Below are 17,562 nucleotides of genomic sequence, written 5' to 3' on the forward strand. Positions count from 1 at the left end.
ATTTTCTTAATAAAATCAATAAAGTTATGGATAACCCTGACTTACTATTGGGGCTAAACTTTCCATCGGCAGAGCTTTGCTTTCTAAGCAACGTGTAAACGGATTTGAAAAGAAAAAAGAAACCAAGGCGTCAAACGTCTGAATGTCACTGAAATTACCTTTTTTTCATGAGACTGTCTTGAGAATACACAGTATCTTCAGTCAGAGGCTTCTTCAGGTTTGCTGTAATACAGACTGCTACAGGAGATCTTTCCTCATTTATAACTAAAGAATCTGAATTAATGAGCTACAACATAATTTAATTTCCATTTGGGATCAATAAATTATTTTTGAACTTGAATCCCACTGATGGTGTTACGAATCTAATCATTAAATGTCCAAACACTTTAAAGATCTAAGGGAATTGAACTGATCGTATTAAAAATATTTAAGGTTTATTTAATCCGAGGGATTTGTGAATTATATTTTAATTCCTAATGTCCCAATTATAGATTTATGCTGAAACAAGATTTTTTTTTCTGCTGCATCTGATAAGAAAATCAGTTTGTGCTCAGATGAAAACAGACCACTCACTTCCTTCATGTAACAAACCCTGGAGCTTTTAAAAGAGCTCCGCTTATTTTATTATATAAAGTGTTACAATTGCACATTTATAACTCAACATTATATGTTATCAACGTTATATTAAGTATGTGGAAACCGGAAGGAACAAACAAACCAGCCAGTTACTCTTTCCCTCTTTTTATTAACCCAAGATAATCAGTTAAATGTTTAACAATCATTTCAATAATCAGAAAAAGAAAGTAACTCTCTCACACAAACAGAGACGCGGTTAGGCGTAGTACTGCAGGTTGGCCTTCTTCTTGGCCTGCACCTCCAGGATTCCCTCCATGTAATCCTCGTGGTTCAGCTCGGTGGCGCCGCGCCGCAGCGCGATCATGCCGGCCTCCACGCACACGGCCTTGCACTGCGCGCCGTTGAAGTCGTCGGTGCAGCGGGCCAGCTCCTCGTAGTTCACGTCTGGACTCACGTTCATCTTGCGCGAGTGGATCTGCATGATGCGCGCGCGGGCCTCTTCGTTTGGCATTGGGAACTCGATCTTCCTGTCCAGACGACCCGAACGCAGCAGAGCCGGGTCCAAGATGTCGACTCTGTTGGTGGCAGCAATCACCTAAAAAAAAACAACAACAAACACGTAGGGGTAAAATCTGGGTGCATTTTCTTTTTAATCATCAGATTAAAATATATAACAGTTTTTAGGTTATTGGGCAATAAAAATAAACATTATTGAAGTTTTGGTTTGATTTAAGTGAGTTATCTGATCAGCAGAAGTTTTAAAATCAATTTAAATGTCTTATTTACTCTTTATATTTCATCACCGTCCTAAAATAATGGCATTTTTTTTTGCCAAAAAATGCAGAATATCGTCGCTTTTGACAAAGGTGAAGATATTTGAAATTATTTTGATCAAATAATCAAGGTCAAAACAATCAAAAATATGACAAATGTATTACTCTAATTGAGAATTTAACTAGTATTTTTAAATAATAATTTAGGGGGAATAACTCTTTCAAAGGAGGACGGTTTCTGTTTGGTTTTTCTACATTTTTATTCAACAAAATCAAACTTAACAACAAAATGAATTATGTAAACAAAACAAAAAGTGATAGTTGAGACCAAAAGACCAGAATGAAGACTTTTGTCATCCAGTTTTTGGTGGAAATAGACACAAAAGAGACAAATGATAAATCATACAAATGTAAATTGATAAATTTACATGATAAATTACTGATTAATTGATTTATTGTTTCTTATGACAGACCTACATACATACAGGAAGTCATATGTTTTCCTTAGGGCTGCGCCGGTTGCACTTTTCTGCCGATCTTTAAAAAGCCTGACCTGCTGATTTTTGTCTGAAATGTCACTAAATGTAGCAAATAAAGTCAATGAGTTAACAGTAGTGGAGTGACTGTTGTTGCCTGACTGATGGACAGTCTGTCAGTCTCTCAAAGTGGAACAAAAGAGGACAGGTTGATGTTTAGCCTTTTGCTGAGGGAGACAAGATCTGCTTATAGGTATTGGCCGATCACCGATCTCCTACAATGAATCAGATCGGGCCGATTTATGGGTGTTTTGACTGTGTTGTGTGGGTGGCAGCTCGTTTACCTTGACCTGCATGTTGGGCTGGAATCCATCCAGCTGGTTGAGCAGCTCCAGCATGGTCCTCTGGACCTCCCTGTCTCCAGCCTTCTCGCTGTCGAACCTCTTCGTCCCGATGGCGTCCAGCTCGTCGATGAAGATGATGGACGGGGCTTTCTCCTTGGCCAAGGCGAAGGCATCCCTCACCAGCTTGGCTCCGTCTCCAATGAACATCTGGACCAGCTGTGGACCTGCGAGCTTCAGGAAGGTGGCCTTGGTCTGAGCGGCGCAGGCTCTGGCCAGGAGGGTCTTCCCGGTGCCAGGTGGGCCGTACATGAGGACCCCTTTAGGCGGCTGGATGCCCAGGTTCTCAAACTTCTCCTTGTGGTTCATCGGCAGGACGATGGCCTCTACCAGCTCCTGGATCTGCTTATCCAGCCCTCCTATGTCGCTGTACTGCTCCGTGGGACGCTCGTCCACCTCCATGGCTTTCACCCGGGAGTCGTATTCGGTGGGCAGGGTCTCCAGGATCAGGTAGGAGTCTTTATTGACCCCAACCAGGTCGCCGGGTTTCAGCTTCTCGGCATCCACCAGCCCGATCACCGGCAGGAAGTAGGTCTGCCGAGTGGAGGTTTTAATGACGGCGCACTTTCCTTTTCTCTGGGAGTCCAGATCCACGTTGGCCCCGTCCTCCTCCTGGTCGTTGGGGTCCACGTCCAGCAACTCGATCACGTTGGAGACCAGGTACGGCAGCGTTTTGTTCACCTTTATCTTCTCCGTGTTTTCCTTGATTTTGTCCTTCATGGCCTGAAGCTCGTGGGTCACCCGCAGCACTTCGCTCTTCATGATCTTTATCTCGCTGTCCAGGAGTCGGGTCCGCTGGACTATCTCCTCTGTGGACATTTTTAATACTTCTTCCCCGATTCCGTCTTCCACTTCATCCCAAACTGATTTGTCACTCAGCGACGCCATCTTTGCTGTGTCTGCGCTCAACTGTGACTCGCCGGAAGATAAAGCTTCTTCTTCCGGTTAGCGCCGACGAGCTGCCTGGGAGATGACACGGAGCTAAAGCTAACTTAATTTCAGCTACAGACTGCGGTCATATGCAAAGAACAACCACTGTGTAAGTCGACTTAATAGTATGGTTATTTTAAACTTAATTAAACAATAAAACTGGCGTTTTCACTGTGACTTAAAGCGATTAGTTATTGCGGCTTAGCGTTAGCTGATGTTAGCTTTGCAGTTAACATTAGCTAGCTGGTGTGTTTCACAGGGTTAACGCTTTAAACTCACCCTGCTGGGAAGCCGTTAGCATCGACACGCCATACAATTATCTAAATTACAGCGATAAACGTTTAGAAAAAGTGTTGCAAAACATTTAAGACTGTAAATATGACCAATAAGAAACGTTCGCTTTGGCGCCACTGCTGTATAATTGTTTCGTATTGCTGTTGTAAAGAGTGTTTTCAGGTGAGGAATAAGGAGGTAAGGAACAAGGCGCTGGGTGTCTTAGTGGTTTCTGTTGCATTGAAATCCTGCTGCGTGAAGAGCTTCAGATCAGCTTTACTGCCTGCTCCCGGGTGGCAGTGTCACAGAAATGGACCAGAACAACAGCATACCGCCTTTCCAGGGGCTGGCCTCCCCTCAGGTAAGGGCTCAGATTCACTCAATAAATTAGAATAGAATTAAGTCAATATCAAAAAATGAAACTCGTATATCTGTTAAACACAATGTGGCATTTTGATGACTGTTTATTACAGAAGAATGAAATAAATTCAGTTTCTCTGACTATTAGAATAGTTTATAAGATCAGGAAAGGAAGGATTCTCAATTTGCCCCCCAACCCCCTTTTTTTGAAGGGTTTTTCTATTTTTACATAGACTTAATTTAATTGTTTCTGTTATTTTGTTTAATTATTTTCAAATATCTTTGCGTTCTAGTTTTAAATGTCCATTTAAATGTAAAGTTTATGGATCTTTGGGAATGTGTACACTTGTATAATTTTGACATTACCTGAAAATTGTCTTAAAGCAACAATATTATTGTTTATCGTAATAACTTGTCCAGCAAAGTTTGATATCATGACAGGCCTCCACGACATATGGATAAATTTAAATTTTTTTAAATGTTTTTGGGTTGAATAAAATTTTTTTTTGGTTGCTTTAAAACAGATTCTTAGGTTTTCAATTCAGTTTTCTAAACTCACTGTTTCAGATTGTGCTCAAAACAAAAGTTAACTTGAAACATACAAAGTATCAGCGTGTGATTTTTGTCTAGTTGCTTTTTACATCTACAGTTTAATACTCAATTATATAAATGTATATTTCAATATAATTTACCCCAGAATTGATTTCTGTAATATTTGGGCACTAATGTCCCGTCTGTGTGATGACGTGTGTCCTTGTCCAGGGAGCCATGACCCCCGGCATGCCGATGTTCAGTCCCATGATGCCTTATGGCTCGGGCCTGACGCCGCAGCCTGTGCAGAACACCAACAGCTTGTCCATCCTGGAGGAGCATCAGAAGCAGCAGCAGCAGCAGCAGCAGCAACAAGCACAGCAGCCAACTGCAGGTAACTGTGATTACCCAGATAAAATCGATCAGTTTCAGGACTCGCATGAAGTTTTGAAAATGCTTTGAAATCAATGAGGTGTTTTCAAAGTTTGGAAAATGTTTGATTTCTGCATAAAGTCCCTGAAAGTGCTTAATATTTGAACTGCACAGTTTTGTATTAAAGTTCAATGTCACACCTGAGTAAAAGCTTAAATTTATTTGCAGTTGAAAGCAGATATTTTTATACATCCAATAAAAACTCACATTTAGAGCAAAATTATTTCTATTTAACAAATGCTATAAAACTTAGTGAGAACATTTTTAGAGATTTTTTTGATAACTTTCTTTGTTTTTTGTGTTTAATTTGGTCTTTATGGCCATAAACCTTAACATGATTCATTCAGATTGTTTCATTGTTATGAATATTTACTGATGGATCAATAACTTATTGATCTGTGTGATTGAAATAGAGGTTGGCTTGTATCTTATACATGAAATTATATTATTTAAATTGGGGGATTTTTTTGTGAAATTAGTATTTTGTTCTTATAAGGGAGACATTTAAGAACATAAATTGTTGCATTTTGTGTATCTTGTCCCTCCTGTAGATTATCACAAAACATTATTATTGAAACTGTCTTTTTTTTTCTAGCTTTTATCTCCAGTGTGGTGCTGGCAAAGTTTGAAAACTTACCTTGAAAATGCTTGAAAACTTTATAAACCCTGCAGTTTTTTTATTATTAAAGCCTTAAATGCTTGAAACTTCAGGCCTTCCAGGAGCGTCGGGGCAGACGCCTCAGCTGTATCATTCCCAGACGGCGGCGGGTTCGACCACCACGGCGCTGCCAGGAGGCACCAGCCTCTACAGTACTTCCATCGGCCCCATGACCCCGCTGACCCCTGCTACTCCTGGCTCGGAGAGCTCAGGCATCGTGCCGACGCTGCAGTACGGCTCGTATTCACCTGGTTTACATGATTTCTGTTCTTCCTGCTAAATGCTACCATGGTTTTATTCGTCTCTGTTGGTGTGAACTGTTTGTCTCTCGAAGCTCAGTTCATTTTTGTTTCTGTTTTAATTTTCTGAGTTCATTTATTTCAGCCTTTTTTCCTGTTTGTGATTAGAAACATTGTATCTACTGTGAATCTGGGCTGTAAACTGGACCTGAAGACGATCGCCCTGAGAGCCAGGAATGCAGAGTACAACCCCAAAGTAAACAAACCCAAAGTTTACACATTCAGTATCATCAGCATGTTGAACATCTTCACTGAATCTGTTCAACTCTTTCCACAAGAATGACCGAATCGATTTTAAACCCTTAAATAAAACCCAACCACTGTTATTCTTGTAAACACGTTAAATTAATTTTCCAGCGTTTTGCTGCCGTCATCATGAGAATAAGGGAGCCCAGGACCACAGCGCTTATCTTCAGCTCTGGGAAGATGGTCTGCACTGGAGCCAAAAGGTCAGACTCCAACAAATACGATTTATTTTTCAACACTGTAGCTGTGACGTCGTTTCAGCGAAACGGTGTGCTCACGTTTCTATTTAAATGTGTTGCTTTCTGTGTCCGTCTCTCCAGTGAGGAGGAGTCGCGGCTAGCAGCCAGGAAGTATGCTCGCGTTGTGCAGAAACTGGGTTTTCCTGCCAAGTTCCTGGACTTTAAGATTCAGAACATGGTGGGCAGCTGCGACGTGAAGTTCCCCATCCGGCTGGAGGGATTGGTGCTCACACACCAGCAGTTCAGCAGGTTGACTGGAGTTCGTTTGAGTCAATATCCATTTATAGTTTCCGCCCGTTTTAGATGAACTAAAACGAAACGCCTTCTGCTTTGCAGCTACGAGCCGGAGTTGTTTCCAGGATTGATTTACAGGATGATCAAACCCCGAATCGTCCTGCTGATCTTTGTTTCTGGGAAGGTCGTTCTCACAGGTAAGGATGAAGAAACATCTTTACTTCCATCATTGTCTCTAGTCCTACTTTTCTTAATGTGTTTGAGTTTTGAATATATAAAAATGTAAATTCAGACAAATATTGACACCTTCCAGCCACAATGAACACTCAGGGTATAAAATAAAATTCAGCTAAAAAAAAATGAAACAACGGGGAAAAAGTATAAATGCTTAAAGTATATTTATACATGTATAAATATAGATGAATAAAATAAAGTTTAAATCATTTGACTCTAATGTGTAGACAAAGTGTTGCTCTCTTATTGGTGTAGTTATTTGAATTAATATTAATCCTATTATGTGCCGTTCTTTTATTGTGTAGCTTTTCTCTCAGTCATTTCAGCTTGGTTACGTTCCAATATGGAATGATTTTCCACATTTCCTTAAATTTACTGGCTCAAGAGGTAAACAACCATTTCTTAGCGATAATAATGGATAAGTGGCTTAAGACTGGGTCACTGAAAATAAAAACTGAAGATACTAGTGGAAAGTTTCTCAGCTGCAGGACGGAGCAGTGCTGCGCCCCATGCTGACTAACCGCATCTTAACACCTAAAATAACGTTATTCATGTTGGACCATCTACTGACTGAAAGAAAATGTTTGTTTTTGCGAATGAAACTTCTTTTATTATGACTCTCCATTACAAAAAGCCCTGAAATGTTATTAATGCACACAACACTTATAGTAAAGAACATTTTTGATTCCATGAGTTTTCTATCATTGGAAAGCTTAGAATTAAAATCAGAATCTGTAAATAACTCAAAACGCCCCCTGTAGATGTGTTCATGGGTTTCTTTACCCTTCACATTTGGAGGACAAAGAGTTGATACTTTAATTTCAGGTTGTTTATATTAAGTTGTGTTTTTGTGGAGGAATTTGTAACTAGATGAGTTTATTAAATGGGTTTAGTGATCTTCAGCTCGAGAAACGCTGATCTATTTTTGTTTTATGAGTCATGTGCCTCAAACATGGGGAAATTAATTATTAATGTGTTTTTTTATTGTTTTTAAAGGAGCCAAGGTGAGAGCAGAGATCTACGAAGCGTTTGAAAACATTTACCCCATCCTGAAAGGTTTTCGCAAAACTACGTAGAACCTGGAGTTATTTTTTTTTCCCATTCTCCCAAACCTGGTTTCTTTTTATTTTTGAAGCTGCATCAAAGTGACTCACTGATGTTGAACTCTTTACATGGACTAAATGGGATGCTGCTCACTGAGATCTCATCTGATTTTTATTTTTTTGTTTTGTTTTTCATCCCCAAGGAATTTTTAAAGAAGATTTTACGGGCCATCTTGGTTAAAATCATTCCCATGTTTCCTGTAGTTTCAGGTTTCCAGTGCATCATCACATCCCTGATTTGTACATAGGATTGTAAGAAAATGTAAGATATTGATGAATGGAGAAACACTCTGAAGGGGACTGTACCTGGTTTCATTTTAAAATGTTTTAACTACTTTTCTATGCTGCCTTTTTAGCATTTTCTTTTCTCATGTCTGAAAATTTGCTACCTTGTGTTGAAATCGGCCAGCCTGACGTCTAAGTCTCCATCTTTGAATCCTGATTTATGTTTGTTCCAACCAAACACTGAAGTCGGTTTACGTGTTTGTAGTTGCAGTAAAAGTGATTTAAACAGAGTTGTTAGTTGGTTCTGCAGCTTCTGGTCCTCTTCAGGTCAAACAGAGGGATTGTTGTATTTACATAGAGATGTTTTAATGGTTAAACTGGAGCTAAACACATTTTTTTATATTCTAAATATAGAGAAGTGATGAGTGGCACCTTGAGGTGGGTGCAGAAAATTCCTATTTGAGCAAATAAGGACAACTTGGGACTCAAGATTTAAATGTGAAGGAAAAATGCTGCCTAGCATAAATATGGTGGCAAAATGTTACATAGTTAGTATATAAATGTCTATTTTTGCCCATGTGGAGGTTTAGTTTGAGGATTTCCCCAATGTTGAAGACCTTTAAGTGAAATTTTGGGTTGTTTTCCTGCTTTGTCTGTTTTAAACACAGTTTAACTCTGCAGCCATTTAAACGTTTTCCTGTCAACAAGCTCAATGTTTGCTTCATAATTTGAATCAAAGTGTCCGAATCAGATTTATGTATCGACTTGTTTTGCAGAACAGATCAGGAAACGTTTTCAAATCGTCTGAAGTTGTCTTTGTTCTGCAACAATAAATCTGTACAGTTAAAGCTGCGTCTTCCTTTTTATTAAGTCACATTCTTATTAAAATAACCTAAGTGAATGAAACAATTATTCATTTAATTATGGACATTTTCCAAAAGTTAAACAGAAAATTCATTTTGATTAAAATCGATTTATCAGCCAGCTCTACCTGGATACCTAAATTATCACAACATATCCATTTGAAGTAACGTTTTAAATTTTTAGAATAATTTGCTGTATGGCTCCATTAAATACTAGCTTATTTTTAAATTGAAGTAAAAAAATACACATCTCAAAGGACTTGAAGCTGCTGAGTTAATCTGAGCACTTTATCTTCTGGAACTATAATCAACAGATCTGTACTACGTGTTTCTGTGCTGAGTCAGTTGATCTGCGCTGAAGTCCTGCTTCCAGACGAACTCCGACCGGTACTGGTCTCCATGGTTACAGCTAGCGGAGCAGGTGTAGACCGTAACGGTTCCCCAGTCGATGCTGGCTCCCGTCGAGTCCACGCAGAGGCTGTTTAGCAGCTGAGGCATCACCTGGAGAAACAAACACACAGAGAAACGAGCCAGCTAGCTTTGCTGGAGGACTGGACTCTGCTGGAGTTTCAAACTTTACCCAATCGCTGACGCTTGTCCGTTCGTGGTGCGTTTAAAGACTGCTCGGAAAATCACCTTACCGCATCTTTAGCAGCTGTAACGGCTGAAAAAAGTGCCGTGGACGAAACGAAAACGAAAGGTATTATGTCTATAATTTTAATATGATTCAGTGAGTTTTATAATCAGATTATATAGTTCCGGTTAGTTACAGTTTGTCCCCATTGATTGCTGCTTTTATTTATTTCATTTAACGAAAAAAGGTTTTCTCAATTTCAGTCTTAGTTATTGTCGGCTTTAGTTAACTATAATATACTAAGGCGGAAAGGATTAGCTTGATTATTCGTGATTAATTCATTATTGTAAACTAATTTATCAATCTAATAATGTTAACTTGAGTGTACAGACTCAAAACTCAGAGCAGTAATTAAGCCAAAAATTGTACACAAAATATATTCCTTTTTTTAGATAAATATATATTTGTCTGTCAACATGTTCTATTCAAAATTTGTCAAGTTGCATAGTTTAGCTGTCAAAAAATCTATTAATCACTATTTGCTATTGAATTATTAATCTGTTAATCCAAAAAATAGTAATCAGGTCAGCAATGTGTTTAAGTCAAACAGCTGAGCTTTTCATATAATGTCAGAAGTATTTTTTGCTGCAGATACATTCTTTGCAACAGATAATCAAGCGTTTACTAAAGAATTCCTGTTATAGCACAAATGTTTGTTTTCTTATTTAAAAGGGAATTGAATTGTTTAGTTGCATCTTTAATTTATTTCTAATATTGTATAAAAAAGACAAATGAAAAATCTGCGGAATGTTGCAATTTTAAAAATTCAATTAATCATCAAAAAATAATGAATAGGCTAACTGATGACTAAAATAATTGTTATCTGCTGTCCTAAACTACATAGAAACATGCATGTAGAGATCTCATGAGGGGTTTCAATACCAGGACCCACCTGAAACTCAAAGGTCCTGTTGGCGCCGCAGGTGCATGGTGGGATGTCCTCGTCTGCAGGGACGTGACCAGAAGAGACCCAGAGGGGTCGGCCTCCTCGACTGTAGCGAATCATCTGGAGGAGAGAGTCTGTTAGTGTCAGACGTACACAGAGGGAAACGGAGGAAAAGAGTCTCCTGGCTGATTTAGCACCTGGTGCGGCTCTGAGGCGATCTTCTTCTTGAACCGCTGGAACACTTTGTTGTCTTCAGTCTCGTGCAACGCCATCTCCTCCAGATCTGCTTCTGCCAGAGCTGACAGGACAGCAGCAGGCAGTTACTCACATCTGTAGTGCTGTATATGAACTTATCTGCTTTTTGTTGTTGTTTCAGGCAGAGATGCAACTAACAATTATTTTAGTTATCAGCTGCAGATTTTTCATTGAACCACTTAATACTTATTTATACAATATTAGAAATACATTGAAAAGATGCAAATAAACAATGCAATTCTTTTATTGCCAAAAATGCAATAATCTTTAATGTACTCTCGATCATTTAATTAATTTACTTTTTTTTTTTTTTTTTGCATTACCGATTAATTGGACAACCAAAGGTGATTAATAGGACAAAATCTGAGCCAGGTGAAGCTAAACACTATGCCAGGAGAGATCTGTGTGGATCATATTTACAGATTAATGTTCTTTTTATTACATATGAATGCAACATTTATATACTTTTGGCTTAATTACTGCTTTACTTGCATTGTTCTTTCAGCAAATGGTCTTTTGTCTAAAGTGCAGGAACATTTAGTGAATGCTCGCCCATTTGTAGCAAAGGATGAATTTACAGATAAAATAAATACTTATAACATCAACACGTGAAAAGCTCTTCATCTGTAATTCATCTGGTGATTTTTTTTTTTTTGAATCACCAATTAATGATTGGATAGCAAAAGGTACACAATAAGAGATTTTTGTGGGGCTGGTGTGATTATTAATATTTTTACAAATAATTTGAATTAGGTTAAGTTAAAACTGCCATGTGAGAAGTTCTGGGTTGAACATACAGCTGTGGAAAATATTAAGAGTCCACTTAAAATGGTCTGTTTCTCTGATTTTACTTTTTATAGGTAAATGTTTGAGTAAAATGAACTTTGTTCTTTTAGTCTATGAACTACTGACAACTTGTCTGAAATTACAAGCAAAAATTTAGTTTTTATTTGCAGAAAATGAGAAATGGTGAAAATAAAAAGATGCAGAGCTTTCAGACCTCAAATAATGCAAACAAGTTCATGTTCATTTATAAATAATACTAATGTTTTACCTCAGGAAGAGTTCAGAAATATTAATATTTGGTGGAATAACCAGGAGGTTTTCAATGGGGGTCTATTTATAGAAAAAGAAGATTTTTTTAAATTTAAAATGCAAAATGTATATTTTTTTGTAGTTTTGTCTTAATTACTTCTATGAATATGATGTTCTTCACCAAACAGCCTTTTTCTGAGCCTGTATACTCCAGCTAGTGATTAAGCAATTACTAAATTTGTTGACCATTTCAATAATTGATTAATCACTAATAACCCGGTTAATAGTTTCAAACATGGCTGTAAACTTACTGTCAGCTAAGGAAGGACCTTCAGTACTTCTCTGTTCTTCTCCTCCTCCTCCTCTCTGTGCGTCGTCTCGTTCCTCCCCTCCCTCTTCAGGCTCGGTGACGAGCTCAGACTCGGGGAACAGGAAGGGAGAGGCAGCCGAGGGCAGCGCTACGCTCAGAGAGACACAGCAGCAGAGAGGGTCAGTCCTCCAGGCGGGGGTTCGGTTCTGGCCGGCTGGGTGGACCTGTACCTGCGCTGAGGCACTCCTTCTTGTGGGAGTGCTTCCAGTGGACGGTCTGGTGGTGTTTACCGCAGTAGGTCACCGAGTGGCAGCGGGAGCAGGCCTTGTTTCCAGGGCAACCACACACCCAGCACAGCTTGACTCCTGAGACGGATAAAATGCTGTCGTCCTCTTTAGAGACTGTCTGTGGTTCATCATCTGGACACAATGGAGACAAATATTTCAGATGATGGAAATTAATTTGGGTGGAATTATTTTGTTATCTAAGGTACTGAAAAAATGTTAGCGCCTTAACTTTTGACCCTCATTCAAAGGTGATCTTTTACAGTTCCTTGAACCGTAAAATTCGCTGTAATACAAAACGCTACAAGAGATCTTTCCTGCCAAAAGCCATCACCATCTTCAATAACGCTGAAGAATCTGAACTAATGGGCTACAGCAACATGTAATTTCCCTCTGGGATTAATAAAGTATTTCTTGAATTTAATTGAATTTGAATAAGAGGTCTAAGCATCTGTTTCATGAGACTTTTAGAAAACCAGTGTCTTTAGTCAGAGGCTTCTTCAAATTCACTGTAATACAGACTGCTACAGGAGATCTTTTTGCCCGCATCATCACCATCTACGATAACGTTTTGAAGAATTTTAAATTAATATAAGTTACAACAATGTTTAATTTTCCTTTGGGGAAATTAAATAAAGTATTTCTGAGTTTGAATTGGCTGTAAATTCAAAACACATGTTCATTCCATTTTTAAAACAAAATAACTCTTAGATAATAAGTTTAGTCTCTTCAGTTCTGCCTGTTTTGAGCTCCTTTCAGAAAGAACTCACTTTAAATCCAAATAAACTGCTGTAGTTGGCCACGCCCCCCAAATCAACGTTCACACTCGCTGTGAAAGTGGCGGCACACAAATGCGCAATGATATAATCACCTTTGAATGATAAGTCAACAACTAAACTCTTCTCTTTTCCAGCAGTAAATTGTAACAGCGCTTACAGCGGTAAAACCTGCTGACAAAACCTACTGGAGCTCCCTTTGAGTTGCTAGGTAACGGGCTGGCGCCGGCTGGGGTTGCTAGGTAACGGCGCATTGCCCGTAGAATGACTCAGCATTCGAAACGGCTCATTTTCATTCCAAAACACGCAAAAAGGTCCTAATTTTTCAATGTAGTTTCCTAACTGCACCATAAAAACTCAAAGAATCTTTCAGACAAACCTGGAGGAGGGTCGTAGGAGTAGAACTCGTTCTTCCTGGGGAGCTGACTTCTGAAAACTGATGTGAAGGAGAAACCATTGAAAAAAAGCTCCGAATGGCACTGAATGAACCAACAGTGACATGAAGAGAAATTCAGCAACAGAAGCACCGACTCGTTGAAAGCGGATAAAGTGAGAAGTGGTAAAATAGAAACGTTGTAATAACAGCAGCAGGCACCTTTGAAGCAGCGGCTGTCGTTGTGGGAGTAACACTCCGGAGTTTTACAGCAGAACAGGAAAAGCGTCCTGTGAAAACTTCTGTCCTGACCCGAAATGGGTGCGTACACCTGCAGAAACGACCACATGGTGCAATTCAACATTGAAGAGAAAATTACATGTTCGTCTCAGGAAAGCACGAAGTCCTCTAAAGTTTTCAGGATACGTTTTGCACATTTTTTTTAATTCAGACTCTGGGAACTTGATTACAAATGAAATACAAAGTAGTTTCAAATTAAAGAAAACTTTATTCGAGTGAGCCAGAACAGTTTTTTATTTTATTAAAGTCTACGTAGTATGCTCCTTAAATTGTTTCTGGTTTGGAGGTGGATTTCTATCAGATGTGACAGTCTCAGCCCTTGTCTTGGATAGTCTGTACACTGTGAATCTTCCTGAAACTTAATAATCTCTCAATCACGCACTTTTTCCTTCCACTTAACAACATGTTGTAATCGGCTTTCTTAGCCACCAATGTGTTAATCACCAAAATGAACAGAAATAAACACTTGAAATGTGTCACTGTGTATCAAATCTATAAAATAAGAGTTTATGGTCACCATATTCTCTCTGTTTAGATTAATCACAATGTTTCTTTATCTCTGAATTCTTTGTTTTATTATTATTAATTCACCAATTACTGTATACAATACAAACATTACAGACTGACAAACATAGGTACTGATCTACAAAATAAACAACCAATTAATTAAGTGAACGACAACAACAAAAATAAAAACAAACAACTTCTTTCTATAAAAATGACAATAATTAACGAGTCTTGGAAGGTTTTACTCCACCAGGTACCGACCTGCAACAGGAAGACCATGGGCAGCCCGCATTTCTCACACTCCAGATCGGACTGGAGGGGCAGGCCCCTCTGGCTGAGCCACGCCGGCTTCCCTCCGACCTTGCTGGGGAACTGCGGAGACTGAAGCCGCCACGGTTCTGCTTCTTCAAGGAAACCCAGAACCACCTCGGGAGAGGACGACATGTTTTTCACTTTTAAAAACTAACTTAAATATCACAACAACCCACTGACAACGAGAAGGCAAAGATTCCTCTTCAGAAATTCTCACAACACATGCTGATGCAGCTGCGAACGTTCTCCGTCAGGAAACATTAGCAGCCCTTAGTTCCGCGGTGAACGGTTGAATTAGCATCGTCCACTAGATGGCGCCGTTGCTTCACTTTATTTAGTGAAGATTTCAACAATCAAAATTAATCCGTACATCAAAAACAATATTCATTTTATCACCCAAATTTGCTTAAATATTGTAATTTTACTACGGAAAAACTGTGACTGAATTGTAAACAAAATTTCATCATAGTTAACTTAGATTTGATCTTAATGTTGCTGGATTTTGTAATTTAAAGTGTTTCCAGTGCGTACGTTTTGTATAAACATCTAGCAAGTAAACACAAGTGAAGGCCATTTGAAGTGAAATTTAAATTCAGGAGAAAATAAAGTGTTGGATGAAACAAACAAATATTAGATAAAACACACACACAAAAACACATAGTCTACTGAAAAATAAGGAAACTGTTTGGTTGGAAGTATATTTACAAAAAAACAATGGAAAAATCTTCAGATAATTATAAGCCAAAGCGGCCAAAGTCCAAACAAAAACGTTGGGTAATTATACAAAATGTCTCTATTCAGTTCCAGGAACCCACTGTTCTCAAGCTTTCTGTTTATGACAGGTGAAAAACAAAAATAAGAAACATCACAGTCATACGCAACATAACTGCATGAACCTTTGTGTAAAATTAAAGCAACTTTAGCAAAACAAACATACTAAATGAATGATAAGAAAAAAATTAAAGAAATTTGAATCAAAACAAACTACTTCAGCTGTTTACTATCTAATTACAAACCTAACTTAAATTTTGAGTAAGAATTACAATATTTTCATACAGCAAGAAAATTGTAGGCCACCGATCGAGTTAATTTTGATTTACCATGCGATTCATTTAAATATACTGCTTTCTGCAACTTGCTTATTCACAACCAGAGTAAATGTTAGCACACACACACACACACACACACACACACACACACACACACACACACACACAGAGCACAACACAGTGATGTCACGGAGGGGGAGTTTGATTTGGGACGGGTCTGTGTGCCGGACGCCTGGACGGACACTCACTGCAACTGAATGATAGTTAAATCTCGTCTTTTAAATCGGGATTTTGTGGTTAATAACTCACCGAACTGTGTAACCCCAGTACTTCAGGTCCGGACTCCCCAGAGAGAAAAGTCCAGGCTGCTTTTCTGTTTTGAACCATGGAAGCCCAGAGGAAGCGGACGGCTTATTGTCACTAGACCCCGTGGAGGAAAAGAATGGACCGAGTGAAAACTGACCCGACCGAGGAGGACTGATCCCCGCCATGTCGCCCTCCTCTCCCTGCCAGGAGGGCTACAAGCCGGCGCCGGTGGCCCCCGCGCCGCCCGTCCCGCCGCGCAGGGTCCGGAGCAGGGACGGGGGCTCCGCAGGGAGGACGCGGCGGGCGGCAGCTCCGGAGAGGCGGGTGAAGTGTGTGCTGGTGGGGGACGGAGCGGTGGGGAAAACCAGCCTGGTGGTCAGCTACACCACCAACGGCTACCCCACCGAGTACGTCCCGACGGCGTTTGACAACTTCTCAGGTAGAGGAGCAGAGCTGGGCAGGAAGCCCGAAAACTGTAGCAGTAGCGGTATTTTTACTCAAGTAAAAGTAAAAAGTAGCCATCCAAGAAATTACTCAAATAAGAGTGGAAAAGTATTTACTCAAGTAACCGATTAATCATTTAATATTTATAAATTACAACAGCAGACAGGCCAAAATATAAACTTATGTGGAAATGTTGGTATTTTAAAGACCAAAATTGTTCATCTCAATAAAATAATAAAATCAGGCAAATGAAGAAAATCCAAATCAGTTTTTTTTTTAAATATAAAACTTATGAAACTTTAATAAAATCTTTAGGTGTGTGTCTGAGTCTGGTGAATTTTTGGTTAAAACATGTCTGTTTTTCATTCAGTGAGTAGAAAATCCAGAAATTTTATTCAAGTAAATGTAGAAATAAAATTACTCAAGTAAAAGTAAAAAATACAGCGCAGTAAAAAGACTCATAAAAGTAATTTAAAAGTTACTCCAGTAAATGTAACTGAGTAAATGTAAGCATTCATCTCTGTAATGGATCAAGGAAAAACTTTATGAAGAATAATGTAGTCTACTCTAATCTAATCTGTTTTTATTTTACATTTAGCTGTAATTATTTAACACATACTCCAAACATCTTACTGTCTCTGTAAACATAACTCTATGTTCAAAATTATGGTATATTATTTTTTTATCTTATGTTTGGATTTAAAGTTTATTTGTTCAATAATTTTTTTCTATTTTTGGCCTCATTTTAATGATTCCTGTGTTTCTGCTCAGCGGTGGTGTCAGTGGACGGCCAGCCGGTGAAGCTGCAGCTGTGTGACACGGCAGGACAGGTGAGTGAAAACACCTGTCTTTACAGAAGTATTCACGCCCCTCAGCTTCTTCACGTTCGTCTCATTATAACCACAAAATCTAACATTTCTAATTCATCGCCCTAAAACGGACGAAGACGAAGCTTTCAGATGGAAATCTTAAAAGTGTGGCATGTGTTTAACATCTGTACGTATTTTAGGTACCTTAGCTCAGTGTTTTTCAACCACTGTTCCGCGGCACACTAGTGTGCCGTGAGTGATCGTCAGGTGTGCCGTGGAAATTATTCAATTTCACCGGACTATAAGCTGCTACTTTTTTCCCAAACTTTGAACCATGAGGGTTGTAGCCCGCTGCGGCTTTTCTGTGTATTTTTCTTCAACCACCAGGGGGCTCTCTAACAGGAAGTGAATCATTAGAAGTCAAAATTG

At 39.0% G+C, this 17,562-nt stretch overlaps 4 protein-coding genes across 5 annotated transcripts in view; 2 read left to right on the plus strand and 2 right to left on the minus strand.

Annotated features, from left to right (window-relative positions):
* Positions 1 to 725: 725 nt before the first annotated feature.
* psmc3 (proteasome 26S subunit, ATPase 3) lies at positions 726 to 3,138 on the minus strand. Its single transcript, XM_015051218.1, has 2 exons — positions 2,170 to 3,138; positions 726 to 1,171 (listed from the first exon to the last, which is right to left on the minus strand). The coding sequence occupies exons 1-2, from the start codon at positions 3,112 to 3,114 to the stop codon at positions 833 to 835; spliced, it is 1,284 nt and encodes a 427-aa protein (XP_014906704.1). The 5' UTR covers positions 3,115 to 3,138; the 3' UTR covers positions 726 to 832.
* Positions 3,139 to 3,173: 35 nt separating this feature from the next.
* On the plus strand, positions 3,174 to 8,834 carry tbp (TATA box binding protein). 2 transcript variants are annotated; one of them, XM_015051222.1, is made up of 9 exons: positions 3,174 to 3,265; positions 3,602 to 3,790; positions 4,552 to 4,714; positions 5,464 to 5,641; positions 5,818 to 5,905; positions 6,067 to 6,158; positions 6,276 to 6,443; positions 6,531 to 6,625; positions 7,659 to 8,834. In XM_015051222.1, exons 2-9 carry the CDS (start codon positions 3,740 to 3,742, stop codon positions 7,736 to 7,738), a joined length of 915 nt encoding a protein of 304 aa, XP_014906708.1. In that variant the 5' UTR covers positions 3,174 to 3,265; positions 3,602 to 3,739; the 3' UTR covers positions 7,739 to 8,834. The 2 variants fall into 2 exon arrangements, with proteins under 2 accessions (XP_014906708.1, XP_014906707.1); XM_015051221.1 differs by having other exon boundaries at positions 3,175 to 3,265; positions 3,613 to 3,790.
* Positions 7,894 to 15,146, minus strand: pdcd2 (programmed cell death 2). The gene is made up of 8 exons (XM_015051219.1): positions 14,475 to 15,146; positions 13,629 to 13,737; positions 13,413 to 13,469; positions 12,204 to 12,392; positions 11,975 to 12,121; positions 10,571 to 10,671; positions 10,380 to 10,493; positions 7,894 to 9,354 (listed from the first exon to the last, which is right to left on the minus strand). Exons 1-8 carry the CDS (start codon positions 14,655 to 14,657, stop codon positions 9,175 to 9,177), a joined length of 1,080 nt encoding a protein of 359 aa, XP_014906705.1. The 5' UTR covers positions 14,658 to 15,146; the 3' UTR covers positions 7,894 to 9,174.
* Positions 15,147 to 15,728: 582 nt separating this feature from the next.
* rhoua (ras homolog family member Ua) overlaps positions 15,729 to 17,562 on the plus strand; it is a 10,039-nt gene continuing 8,205 nt past the window's right edge. Inside the window, exons 1-2 of the mRNA XM_015051223.1 lie at positions 15,729 to 16,319; positions 17,096 to 17,154. Of these exons, the coding sequence (XP_014906709.1) occupies positions 16,064 to 16,319; positions 17,096 to 17,154 (315 nt within the window). The 5' untranslated portion in view covers positions 15,729 to 16,063. The remainder of the gene's footprint in view (positions 16,320 to 17,095; positions 17,155 to 17,562) is intronic.

This window comes from Poecilia latipinna, unplaced genomic scaffold (genome assembly GCF_001443285.1).
Source record: "Poecilia latipinna isolate Pla-1442-1.1 unplaced genomic scaffold, P_latipinna-1.0 Scaffold1036, whole genome shotgun sequence".
NCBI classification, from domain to species: domain Eukaryota; kingdom Metazoa; phylum Chordata; class Actinopteri; order Cyprinodontiformes; family Poeciliidae; genus Poecilia; species Poecilia latipinna.